The sequence below is a fragment of the Botryllus schlosseri genome, chromosome 13 (assembly GCF_051294905.1).
Source record: "Botryllus schlosseri isolate E-star chromosome 13, Bs_hap1, whole genome shotgun sequence".
Taxonomy (NCBI): domain Eukaryota; kingdom Metazoa; phylum Chordata; class Ascidiacea; order Stolidobranchia; family Styelidae; genus Botryllus; species Botryllus schlosseri.
This window is the reverse complement of record NC_137248.1, coordinates 23,903,947-23,918,413: the sequence shown is the minus strand read 5'-3', so window position 1 is coordinate 23,918,413 and position 14,467 is coordinate 23,903,947. Positions and strand designations below refer to the sequence as shown.

The following is a 14,467-nucleotide window of genomic DNA, read 5'->3' as shown; positions in this document are numbered from 1 at the left end:
TCGCGATCAATCGGTATGATTATCAAGAAGTCAGTCAAAAATTTCGATTTTTAGCACTATATTGATAAGATACATCGTTGGTTCGATCGCATGCCTTGAAGATGAGGGCTTGTCCCGTAAACGTATACACGACCCACGAATTATATACGCCCAAGATACTATGACTTCACAAATTGGTTGAATTAAGGTGGGAATTCGCTACAAACAATGCTGATCGCGTCGGATTTTTTGATCACTCATGATAACTAATAATTAGCTGGTGCTCCAATGTCGTTCGATATATTACAGCACGCAAGAATCGCGATCTATCGGTATGATTATCAAGAAGTCAATCATAAATATCGATTTTTAGGTCTATATTGATAAGATCTATCATTGGTTCGATCGTATGCCTTGCAGAATGAATAAAAGGCCTCATTCTGTAAATGTACACACGACTCACGAATTATATACGCCCAACACTGTAAAAAATAAACCGTGTATTCAACGTGTTTTTTGCATGTTTTTTCCAATAACACGTTAAACGACGGAAAACGCCGACGTGTTTTTGAAATAAACACGTTTAAAACCGAAAACGCGACGTGTTTTCCCATTAATCAAGTTCAAAACTGAAACGCAACATGTTTTTTACATTCTATGTTAAGACCATGCAACTACCAAATATATTGGTTGAATATATAAAAACCAAAGATAACTATGATGAGCACCAGGCGGACACGGAAATAGTTTCAGGGACGCGGATTCTGCGCAATATTGATACAGTGGGACCAGATTCGAATTGTATTGCACCAATTGGAACGCAAGATAATTGCTAATCCTATCGCTGACGATCCGAGCACTCAAATTAAAAAAAGTTGAGCTTATTTATAAGCTACTGTCGCATTGATTCCGAAAATATACATTAAAATCTTATCGGGGCAATGGAACCCCCTCGAAATGCACCCCAAAAGTCTGCAAATCGGCATTGTTCTGAACAATCGCAACAACGCAAAGGCCGTTGTTATGGTGATTGTGCTGCATCGCTGCACGATGCCGATTTTCAGATTTTGAAGGCTAATTCGGGTTAGTTCCATTGTCCTAATGAAATTTTAATGTATTATTTTCAGAATCAGCGTGACGGTAGCTTTCAAATAAGATCATCTTTTGAGGGTTCGGGTCTTCAGCTATTGATAACCGATCATGCTGCGTTCAGATTGCTGAGCACTTCAGTAGTCAATTCCTCACGGCGAGCAAGGGTGATGATGGGTGGTGCGAATCTATGCGTAGGTTAGTTATCTATAAAAAAAAGACATTTGAGTATTGGTCTTGATTGGTTGAAATACTGAGGTATAATTTCAGTTCACAGCTCACACTATTTCCGAATCCGTGGTTGGAAAACAGGAAATTTTAGTTCACGGTCCTCGATTTCAGTATCCGTCGTGATTGGTTGCAGAACGACGGTAAAATTCCAGTTCACCACTCACACTATTTCACGATCCGACGTGATTGGTTAAAAAAACGGAAGTTCTACTTCACTGCTCACGTGATTGCCGTATGCGTTACGATTGGTTTGAAAAACTTTCAGTGCCGGGAAGCCACTTCCATCGGCGATCTCTACGCGGCCAGAAAAGTTGGCGAACTGAGTGTAGAGTTTATTACCGGCTGACGGTTATTGATCGTATTTGTCCAGTTAGTAGAGCATGCATTTCACATCAGTTTTCATCGGGGAAAGTGTTTCCGATTCATATGCGCGCCTACGGGGTGTGCATAGTTGGTGTGCTGCATTTAACTGCAGTACGGTAACGTGTGGCGTGTGGAGGCAGCATATCGTTTAGCACTTACCATATATAGCTTCAGAGTGCATACGGTAACCAGTCGATTACAGTATATCATGTTGGGGAATGTCTTAGCTTAACTATGTAAATCATGAACCTAAGAAAGTTGAGCCGGTTGATATATTAGGAAGATGTGTATACCATGCCAATATGTTGCATTTCGTCAAATGCAAGATATGGAGGGACAAGTTTGCTCTGTAAAATTATGTGACAAATACGGCAAAAAAGAATTCATGTTGTCAATCAGGATCAAGATGGTACAATATTTTTCTATGAAGATTTTGACGGGCACTGTCACATTTGTGGTATCCTCAAGTCAGGCTTTGGGCGATATTTACACTGTTATTCCTGTGAGGCTATGACGTAAACCGGTTTCCTTTGTGTTTTACAACCTGGTGAAATATTTTACCAGAGACTCTCTAATTTACCGGTATACTGTATTGGTAAATTAATGTATGGTGAGCAATGTTCCCTCTAATTTTTGACGAGTCTGCGCACACTCACGAAGTCACTGCGCAGACCCTTGGACAACACTGCGTAAAGACTAAAAAAAGGTCATCATATCGGATTTTTTGTGCGCAGAGACCGTGTTAGCACTGCGCATTTGTGCATGTGCGCAGCTTAGAGGGAACATTGATGGTGAGATGGCTACATTAGACTGCATCATAGAATATGTTTCAAAGTTTAATAGTGAACTATATGCCGATAGAGAAAAGTACCGGTAATTAAAATTGCGTAATTTTGAACATGACGTTCTATTTTTCAGATTCATCAGACTGGTTAGCGATTTATTACTCTTGTGCTATTAAATATGAAAATGCTGATCATCCATGGTAATATTAGAAAGGTGATCACAGTTGATCACCTATCTGAGATTTATGATGTTGTGAGATGTGCAGTTCGTAGTACCATCTTGGACAGAAAATTCACTACGGAATATTACGACAAGTCGCTTGAATTGAACGGCGATTTTTATGAATTGTCTGCCAAAGATATGGGACAATATGACTGGTTTGACGATGGAAGTGAGTAATTATATTCTATGCATGTCAACAGAATTATCGTCGTAAAGCGATGATCATGGTAATCATACTGTACTAAAATTATCTTGTCTTGTTCGATATCCGTAATAGAAACGAATATAGATTTTTAGCCAAAATAACGCCGTGTTATGCAGGGCTTTAGAGCAGCCGCAAATTTAAACTGCTCCTGCTCTAGCTGCTGCTCCGGCTCTGAAATTATCGCATTGGCCTGTCTATATCAGGGGTGGCCAACCCGTGGGCCAAATATGGCCAGCGAGAGGGTTTTGCGTGACCCGTGAGCTAATTTCCTATTATATTATCGAAAATGAATTGCTCAGATTGTGAACTTGCAATGCCAACAAAAAATTACAATTCTGGCTGCGACACTTGGGATGTTGATGACTAAAATATCAGTTCCGACGCATTGGCAGATCCAGGGTCCAGTCACCTTTTCAGTAAGTCGTCGTACATTATAATAAAGTAAAATAGCAGCGAAATTTTTCTTCACGCTTTGCGTGTTTAATTTTCGCACAATTTCTTGCTTGGTAGCCTACCCCCTACTGAAAACGAAAAAAACGCCTATTTTATCCGATTGAGTCTAACTGTTTTCGCAATTACGGGAGAAAGTCTTTTCGCGTTTGCGCTCGCATAAAGATCGTCAATGGTGAAATGGCGATATCGATGTGGCCAGACGCCAAATAGTCGTGTCCTTGCAAACTGAGTCTAGCGGGCGGTATACAATAGACCCGCAATACTCGAGTAATAATATTATTGACCTTGTTTATTTATAAATTTCGAAAATTTTATTCGCTTGGCGTGGCTAGTGGACCGCGAACTCGCTCGTCAATTGCATGTGGCCCTTCAGCCGAAAAGGTTGGCCATTCCTGGTCTATATAGATTACTAATCTACCATAGGTTAGTACTTTTTTGTTTCCCGAATAGAATATGTTGGAATATGTTGATATGAACTTCTTCAACGAATATGTGATGTTCTCCTAGGGTGATTTTATTTTTATCTAAAAACCGAAGATTTTGACCGATAAAATCGGACATTCTGACAATTTTGACATTTTTAACCCTATAAATCTTAATTTTGATGAAATTGTGATCTCGTATATGTAAATTGCCTGTTTTCACCCATTACCTTAGAATTTTAGGCTACTGCTTATCTTCATTTCTGGTTGGAACTGTCTGTTCTTACGAAATAGTTAGTCCTAAAAAAACTTTTGCTCTTTCTGCAATAAATTGACTCGCTATTACCGGCAAGCTGATAATTCGCTGGGCTTTAATGAAGATATTTATTACAGAGTCAACCTGCATCGGTATATTCTCCAGAAGACGAGCGCAGCATCGAGGTACAGCAGAAAGCAATAAGTGTCAAGTGGGCGAAAAGACTACGTGACAAGAAAAGATTCAGGTTAGGATGAAAAGAACATTTGAATCGTGTCATGAGGCCATTTTGAATGGGATATCAACACAAAGTCTGTTCGAGATTTAGCCGATGTTGATCGATGCGCATTGGGCAGGTATAAAGCAGTGTTGGGATCAAGTCACTGATAATCCCCTTACCACGTTCATGCAATATGCTAGTCCTACAACGTATGCAATGCATGCACCAATTATTGACGATTATTATCAATGTGTAATATCATACAGCAGGGGCGGCATTACATTCCAATTTTTCAATGTTGGTGACACACATCTCAGAAGTTTGTACAAACTTAATCCAAACCTTACTTCAACTATGCCACATTGCAGGGATCATGGAAAGACAAGCTCTGCAACAAGTTGAGGGAATGGAGAAGACACCATGAAAAAGAAGTTCTCATCTTAAACTTGGAATAGCAGAAGCATGGACGCTGCGGCAAACGGAAATCTCAGCAGCTTGTGGAAAAATCTAGTCAACGCTGCAAGAATTCTCGAGTCACAACATACAATGTGAGCATTTTAGTATCTTGCTTTCTTGATCTAGATATCCTCAATATGAATATTTTGATATGATACTGATAACGCCAACAGACAATGTTACGTCTAATTTTCCTCGTGTCTGTGCGCATGCGAGCAGCTTAGAAGGAACATTGGCAAGAAGTAGCACCTTGCACCGATAACCGGTCATGTTTTGATTAGGATCTATTTTGTCCTACAGAGTCAACATGTATACTCTCCACAGACGACGAGGGCAGCATCGAAATACATCAAAACGCAATAAGAGGCAAGTGGAGAATACCTCACAAGGAAACGATTCTGGATAGGATGAAAAGAACATTCGAATCGCGTCGCGAGGCCATTCTGAATGGGATGTCAACACAGTCTGCTGGAGATTTACCCGATCTTGATCGATGCGCATTGGGTACCGTAGGTATAAAGCAGTGTTATGATCAAGTCACTGACGGCACAATCCCTCGGCATTTGTGGCATGCGCAATCATTTTTCATGACACAACAAATTACATATATATTATAACTAGGGCCAATTTTATATGACCTTAGAAAATCAATAATATGACTTTATTTTTTGGAAAATATGAATTTATGTGAAAATGGTGTAGTTTTACATGCAAATATCGGCACTGACGGAACTAAAGAGTAAAACCTATGCAACAACAGTTATACACGTCCATTTTTTATTCTAAATCACTGTTGCAGTACAGTAGCAGTGTGAAATGTTAAAGTCTTTGAAGTTACGATTCGGACGTAAAATGACTTTGGTAAGGAAAGTGAGAGCTCCACAAACGCTGATGTGGGTTGCCACTTCTGCAGGGGTGCATAAAGCGCTGGTGAAATGTCTTGTATTTGCAGCTCCATTATTTGTTGAACCTCGTTTTTGTCCAATCGCTTCTTAATGTAAATTTTGAGCTTTATGACCTAATCAGGAAAATGTGACTTCATAGCTTTAATATAGCTCGAAGGGATACGGTTTTGCGTTGAAATTGATTTCACGACTTGCTGATGCATAGAACGAAATATGGCTTTGAATGGCCCTAATTATTACCATGGGTTAGCAAAAAGTGTAGTCAGTTTTCAAAATGTATAAAACTCGTCAGTGACCTAAAGATACTTTTTAAATTAACATACATTGTTCTTTTTGGGCAGATTGTAGTTTTCTTGAATTTTTTAATCGCACATACTTCCAAACGTAGACATTTCTTCCTTAGATATAAAGGCGACCAACCCTCGGCCTGCAAGGCGATTCTAGAAATTGATTATAATATTTATTAGTACTCGCAGAAATATTGTCAGCGGGGAAACCTTTGCACAACGCGATGTACGCAGCCTCGCCGCAACCTTGATATTTTTATGTCCAAGCTTGGAATATTCCTTGTCAAATGAGCCCAGAGGTATACAAAGACGACCTGCAACTTCTTGCAGGACATGACTGCACACTTGCTTGTCGTAACATAATTGTCATCGAATTTGCTGCGTAGTAATATATGTCATGTTTTCACCCTTGCCCAACCGTGTTACCTCCTGTCAGATGACTGAAAATCTTTATCACCATTAGAGGGGCCCGCGCAAGGTTTCAAAGTCGCTGATTTACTTTACGACGTCGCAGTCGCGTCAAAACATACATTGAGTTGATTTCTGACATTTCTCGTTCAGGTCGTCAAAAACTGGGGTGGATGGTCGGGATCCCAACGATCTTCAATTCTTCAATGACAACTATGGCAGCTTCCTGTTTGTTGACAAAGTAAGTTGTTTGGTGTATGTGAAAGCATTATGTCACTGTGTTGTGGACACAAGCAAATCGCATGGCTAACTGCCATCAGGCTACATCATTCACATCATACAAAAAAGGCAATTTATGGCACTATTAACACTGTATTGCTGTATTAACACTGTATTTGATAAAAATTGGTATCTCGACAGGTCACTGTAAATCGAAAGAATGATGTAATCCAATATCAGTGAGTAACGAGATTTTCCCATGTCCATGCTACTGTAGGACACTATGGTGAAATTGTCACTAGTCTATGGCGTCCAATCAAAGAAGATGATGTGAAACCAATATTGGCCCCTCCTATTTCACTTAAAAAGTTGCAGTGTTACGACTGATGCTAAAATCATTCCACTCTGGGTACCATTATGCTCGCTCGATATCCTTGAAAGCACCATCACGTACGATCGTTTTCTTACCTCTTTGCATGACCCTGACTCACGCGGTAATGACTTATTAGGTAGGCTTACCATATTTTGGAAATCTAAAAAGAGGACACTTTTTCAGAAATTTGAGACTTGCAAAACCGGAGAAGAATTCTCAAAAATCGGTGAATTTTGCCCACTTTGTGACCGGTTGACTGGAAAATTTTTAAAAAGGTCAACTTTTCGCTCAGAGCTCTAATCACCGTTTTTCACTCCGAAATACCCGCCATAGAGTCACTTCTGTGCTAATTTACGGCATATCACTCGCATTTCGCTCTAAATGTGACCTAAATTTTCAAAAAAGAGGACAAAATCTCAAAAAAGAGGACAAAAGGGCGTCCTCCGAGGACACTTTTAAAAAAGTCAAGAAAGCGGACAAATCCTATTGAAAGAGGACGCATGGTAACCCTATTATTAGGCCTCATACTCAACTCAATTCTTAATCTCAGACCACATCGATAGTACTAAGCTAATATCATTTTTATTTATCAGGAGCCAAAGAATTATATCCGACGATCAAGTACAATACGATCCTGAATGAATGGAAAGTTCTCTTCTATGGCAAAGTTATCAAAGGGGTCAGAAGCTTCCATCATGCTATGGCCATAATACTGGCAATATACTGGCTGTTCGCTCCATCAGCCTCTAATTGATGGTCCGTCGTCACGAACTCTCCTTCGAAACTTCCGAACGTTAAGTACACTGCGGCTGTCTCGAAACTTTCTAACGTTAGGTAGACTTTGGCTGTTCGTAGTAGCCTAAATTAATTTGAATAATTCACCAAGGACAGGTCAACATTTTTAGCCGTTATAATTCTTGTGTCATTGCATTAGGTACTCGGCGCCTTTCACTGTGACAATTTGTAATAACTTGATTAATCGAGGACCGGTCAATGTTTCAAGCCGGTATATTAATTCTTGTTTCATTACATACGTTTCGAAACTTTCTAACGTTAGGTGTGGCTGACTGTGGCTGTTCATTGTAATTTAATTTGATTAATTTATTGAGGATGGGTCAATGATTTTAGCCGTTATTATAATTCTGGTTTCATTACATATGTCCAAAACTTCAAAACATTAGGTACAAGGCGGCTTACACTGTGGCTTTTTGTAGTAAATTAATTCATTGATGACGGGTCAATATTTTTAGCTGTTGTTGTAACAATTCTTCTCTCATTGTATAAATTCCAAAACTTCTTAACGTTAGGCTCTCTGCGGCTTACACTGTGGCTTTTTGTAGTAAATTAATTAATTTATGAGGGGCCAATATTTTTAGCCGTTGTTGTAAGAATTTTTCTTTCATTGCATAAGTTTCAAAACTTCTTAACGTTAGGTACTCTGCGGCCTGCTCTGTGGCTTTTTGTAGTAAATTAATTCATTGATGACGGGCCAATGTTTTTAGCCGTTGTTGTAATAATTCTTCATTCATTGCATAAGTTTCAAAACTTCTTAACGTTAGGCACTCTGCGGCTTACACTGTGGCTTTTTGTAGTAAATTAATTCATTGATGACGGGCCAATGTTTTTAGCCGTTGTTGTAATAATTCTTCATTCATTGCATAAGTTTCAAAACTTCTTAACGTTAGGCACTCTGCGGCTTACACTGTGGCTTTTTGTAGTAAATTAATTCATTGATGACGGGCCAATATTTTTAGCCGTTGTTGTAATAATTCTTCATTCATTGCATAAGTTCCAAAACTTCTTAACGTTAGGCACTCTGCGGCTCACACTGTGGCTTTTTGTAGTAAATTAAATCATTGATGACGGGCCAATATTTTTAGCCATTGTTGTATATAACTTTTCTTTCATTGCATAAGTTCCAAAACTTCTTAACGTTCGGTACTCTTCGACTTACACTGTGGCTGTAAGTAGTAAATTAATTGCGCCATGACATGTCAATATTTTTAGCCGTTATAGTAATTCTTATTTCATTACGTATTATCCGAAACTCTCGCCATTTCGGAATTTTTCTTGTTTTGATGCATTTGTTCTCAATATACCATCATTTGATCCAACACTGAATTGCTTGTTTTAATTCATATCCTGGCTACAGATTTTGTGCCAGTCGGTCCAAGGTGAAAGGTCAATTGAAGTCTCAGGTCAGACGTGTTTTCGAGATTACATGACGGGCAGAAACATGTTAGGCAACAGGTGGAACCAAACCTGTCGTATGGTTTTACATGATGGACATGTATTAAGAGGTACCAGGTGTAAACATGTCTATGGACACCTTTATTTTTTACAGTGAAGATACTATGACTTCACAAATTGGTTGAATTACGGTGAGTATTCACAACAAACAACGCCGATCGCAGTCGGCTTTTTTGATTACTCGTGATAACTAATAACTAGCTCGTGCTCCAATGTAGTTCGATATTTCACAGCATGCAGGAATCGCGATCTATCGGTATGATTATCAAGAAGTCAATCATTAATATAGATTTTTAGGACTATATTGATAAGATCCATCATTGGTTCGATCGCATGCCTTGAAGATGAGGGCTTGTTCTGTAAATGTACACACGACTCACGAATTATATACGCCCAAGATACTATGACTTCACAAATTGGTTGAATTCGGGTGGGTTTTCGCTATACGAACAACGCCGATCGCGGTCGGCTTTTTTGATTATTTATGATAACTAATAACTAGCTCGTGCTCCAATGTTATTCGATATTTCACAGCACTCAAGAATCGCGATCTATCAGTATGATTATCAAGTAGTCAATCATAAATATCGATTTTTAGGACTATATTGATAAGACCCATCATTGGTTCGATCGCATGCCTTGAAGATGATGGCTTGTCCCGTAATTGTACACACGACTCACGAATTATATACGCCAGAGATACTATGACTTCACAAATTGGTTGAATTAAGGTGGGTATTCGCTAAAAACAACGCCGATCGCGGTCGGCTTTTTTTATTATTTATGATAACTAATAACTAGCTCGTGCTCCAATGTCGTGCAATATTTCACAGCACGCAAGAATCGCGATCTATCGGTATGATTATCAAGTAGTCAATCATAAATATCGATTTTTAGGACTATATTGATAAGACCCATCATTGATTCGATCGCATGCCTTGAAGATGATGGCTTGTCCCGTAATTGTACACACGACTCACGAATTATATACGCCAGAGATTCTATGACTTCACAAATTGGTTGAATTAAGGTGGGTATTCTCGACAAACAACGCCGATCGCGGTCGGTTTTTTTTATTAATAATGATAACTAATAATTAGCTCGTGCTCCAATGTCGTGCGATATTTCACAGCACGCAAGAATCGCGATCTATAGGTATGATTATCAAGAAGTCAATCATAAATATCGATTTTAGGACTTTATTGATAAGATCCATCATTGTTTCGATCGCATGTACCGAAGAATGAAGATAAGGCCTTGTCCTGTAAATGTACACACGACTCACGAATTATGTATACCCAAGATACTATGACTTCACAAATTGGTTGAATTAAGGTGAGTATTTGCGACAAACAACGCCGATCGCGGTCGGCTTTTTTATTATTTATGATAACTAATAACTAGCTCCGTGCTCCAATGTCGTTCGATATTTCACAGCACGCAAGAATCGCGATCTATAGGTATGATTATCAAGAAGTCAATCATAAATATCGATTTTTAGTACTATATTGATAAGATCCATCAGTGGTTCGATCGCATGCCTTGAAGATGAGGGCTGGTCCCGTAAATGTACACACGACTCACGAATTATATACGCACAAGATTCAATGACTTCACAAATTGGTTGAATTAAGGTGGGTATTCACGACAAACAACGCCGATCGCGGTCTGTTTTTTTTAATTAATAATGATAACTAATAATTAGCTCGTGCTCCAATGTCGTGCGATATTTCACAGCACGCAAGAATCGCGATCTATGGGTATGATTATCAAGAAGTCAATCATAAATATCGATTTTAGGACTTTATTGATAAGATCCATCATTGTTTCGATCGCATGTACCGAATAATGAAGATAAAGCCTTGTCCTGTAAATGTACACACGACTCACGAATTCTGTACACCCAAGATACTATGACTTCACAAATTGGTTGAATTAAGGTGAGTATTTGCGACAAACAACGCCGATCGCGGTCGGCTTTTTTATTATTTATGATAACTAATAACTAGCTCCGTGCTCCAATGTCGTTCGATATTTCACAGCACGCAAGAATCGCGATCTATAGGTATGATTATCAAGAAGTCAATCATAAATATCGATTTCCAGGACTATATTGATTAGATCCATCATTGGTTCGATCGCATGCCTGGAAGATGATGGCTTGTCCCCTAAATGTACTCACGACTCACGAATTATATGCGCCCAAGATACTATGACTTCACAACTTGGTTGAATTAAGTTGGGTATTCGTTACAAACAACGCCGATCGCGGTCGGCTTTTTTGATAACTAATAACTAGCTCGTGCTCCAATGTCTTTCGATATTTCACAGCACGCAAGAATAGCGATCTATCGGTATGATAATCAAGAAGTCAATCATGGATATCGATGTTAGGACTTGATTGATAAGATCCATCATTGGCTTGATCGCATGCACTGAAGAATGAAGATAAGGCCTTGTCCTATAAATGTACACACGACTCACGAATTATGTATACCCAAGATACTATGACTTCACAAATTGGTTGAATTAAGGTGGGTATTCTCGACAAACAACGCCGATCGCGGTCGGTTTTTTTGATTAATAATGATAACTAATAATTAGCTCGTGCTCCAATGTCGTGCGATATTTCACAGCACGCAAGAATCGCGATCTATAGGTATGATTATCAAGAAGTCAATCATAAATATCGATTTTAGGACTTTATTGATAAGATCCATCATTGTTTCGATCGCATGTACAGAAGAATGAAGATAAGGCCTTGTCCATTAAATGTACACACGACTCTCGAATTATGTATACCCAAGATACTATGACTTCACAAATTGGTTGAATTAAGGTGAGTATTTGCAACAAACAACGCCGATCGCGGTCGGCATTTTTATTATTTTTGATAACTAATAACTAGCTCCGTGCTCCAATGTCGTTCGATATTTCACAGCACGCAAGAATCGCGATCTATAGGTATGATTATCAAGAAGTCAATCATAAATATCGATTTTTAGTACTATATTGATAAGATCCATCAGTGGTTCGATCGCATGCCTTGAAGATGAGGGCTTGTCCCGTAAATGTACACACGACTCACGAATTATATACGCACAAGATTCTATGACTTCACAAATTGGTTGAATTAAGGTGGGTATTCTCGACAAACAACGCCGACTGCGGTCTGTTTTTTTAATTAATAATGATAACTAATAATTAGCTCGTGCTCCAATGTCGAGCGATATTTCACAGCACGCAAGAATCGCGATCTAAGGGTATGATTATCAAGAAGTCAATCATAAATATCGATTTTAGGACTTTATTGATAAGATCCATCATTGTTTCGATCGCATGTACCGAAGAATGAAGATAAGGCCTTGTCCTGTAAATGTACACACGACTCACGAATTATGTACACCCAAGATACTATGACTTCACAAATTGGTTGAATTAAGGTGAGTATTTGCGACAAACAACGCCGATCGCGGTCGGCTTTTTTATTATTTATGATAACTAATAACTAGCTCCGTGCTCCAATGTCGTTCGATATTTCACAGCACGCAAAAATCGCGATCTATAGGTATGATTATCAAGAAGTCAATCATAAATATCGATTTTCAGGACTATATTGATAAGATCCATCATTGGTTCGATCGCATGCCTGGAAGATGATGGCTCTTCCCCTAAATGTACTCACGACTCACGAATTATATGCGCCCAAGATACTATGACTTCACAACTTGGTTGAATTAAGTTGGGTATTCGTTACAAAGAACGCCGATCGCGGTCGGCTTTTTTGATAACTAATAACTAGCTCGTGTTCCAATGTCGTTCGATATTTCACAGCACGCAAGAATCGCGATCTATCGGTATGATTATCAAGAAGTCAATCATTAATATAGATTTTTAGGACTATATTGATAAGATCCATCATTGGTTCGATCGCATGCCTTGAAGATGAGGGCTTGTTCTGTAAATGTACACACGACTCACGAATTATATACGCCCAAGATACTATGACTTCACAAATTGGTTGAATTCGGGTGGGTTTTCGCTATACGAACAACGCCGATCGCGGTCGGCTTTTTTGATTATTTATGATAACTAATAACTAGCTCGTGCTCCAATGTTGTTCGATATTTCACAGCACTCAAGAATCGCGATCTATCGGTATGATTATCAAGTAGTCAATCATAAATATCGATTTTTAGGACTATATTGATAACACCCATCATTGGTTCGATCGCATGCCTTGAAGATGATGGCTTGTCCCGTAATTGTACACACGACTCACGAATTATATACGCCAGAGATACTATGACTTCACAAATTGGTTGAATTAAGGTGGGTATTCGCTAAAAACAACGCCGATCGCGGTCGGCTTTTTTTTATTATTTATGATAACTAATAACTAGCTCGTGCTCCAATGTCGTGCAATATTTCACAGCACGCAAGAATCGCGATCTATCGGTATGATTATCAAGAAGTCAATCATAAATATCGATTTTTAGGACTATATTGATAAGATCCATCATTTGTTCGATCACATGCCTTGAAGAATGAAGATAAGGCCTTGTCCTGTAAATGTACACACGACTCACGAATTATGTATAACTAAGATACTATGACTTCACAAATTGGTTGAATTAAGGTGGGTATTCGCTACCAATAAGGCCGATCGCGGTCGGTTTTCTTGATTATTTATGATAACTAATAACTAGCTCGTGCTCCAATGTCGTTCGATATTTCACAGCACGCAAGAATCACGATCTATCGGTATGATTATCAAGAAGTCAATCATAAATATCGATTTTTAGGACTATATTGATAAGATCCATCATTGGTTCGATCGCATGCCTTGAAGATGAGGGTTTGTCCCGTAAATGTACACACGACTCACGAATTATATACGCCCAAGATACTATGACTTCACAAATTGGTTGAATTAAGGTGGGTATTCGCTACAAACAACGCCGATCGCGGTCGGCTTTTCTTATCATTTATGATAACTAATAACTAGCTCTGTGCTCCAATGTCGTTCGATATTTTACAGCACGCAATAATCGCGATCTATCGGTATGATTATCAAGAAGTCAATCATAAATATCGATTTTTAGGATTATATTGATAAGATCAATCATTGGTTCGATCGCATGCCTTGAAGATGATGGTTTGTCCCGTAAATGTACACACGACTCGCGAATTATATACGCCCAAGATACTATGACTTCACAAATTGGTTGAATTAAGGTGGGTATTTGCTACAAACAACGCCGATCGCGGTCGAATTTTTTGATTATTCATGATAACTAATAACTAGATCGTGCTCCAATGTCGTTAGATATTTCACAGCAC

General features: G+C 38.8%; 2 protein-coding genes across 9 annotated transcripts in view; both read left to right on the top strand.

The window, feature by feature from the left end:
- LOC145453601 (uncharacterized) overlaps positions 1-14,467 on the top strand; it is a 125,753-nt gene that overhangs the window by 13,386 nt on the left and 97,900 nt on the right. The gene's annotated exons all lie outside the window — the stretch shown is intronic.
- On the top strand, positions 465-8,648 carry LOC145453602 (uncharacterized). Of its 7 annotated transcripts, none has more exons than XR_013919840.1 (6): positions 465-2,839; positions 4,144-4,362; positions 4,595-4,774; positions 4,983-5,195; positions 6,436-6,523; positions 7,468-7,519. XR_013919840.1 is itself a non-coding variant. In XM_080331571.1 (6 exons), the coding sequence occupies exons 4-6, from the start codon at positions 5,090-5,092 to the stop codon at positions 7,514-7,516; spliced, it is 243 nt and encodes an 80-aa protein (XP_080187697.1). In that variant the 5' UTR covers positions 2,302-2,839; positions 4,144-4,253; positions 4,595-4,774; positions 4,983-5,089; the 3' UTR covers positions 7,517-8,648. The 7 variants fall into 7 exon arrangements, 5 of the variants coding, with proteins under 5 accessions (XP_080187696.1, XP_080187694.1, XP_080187695.1 ...); XM_080331571.1 differs by having other exon boundaries at positions 2,302-2,839; positions 4,144-4,253; positions 7,468-8,648; XR_013919841.1 differs by lacking the exon at positions 7,468-7,519 and having other exon boundaries at positions 4,144-4,253; positions 6,436-7,132.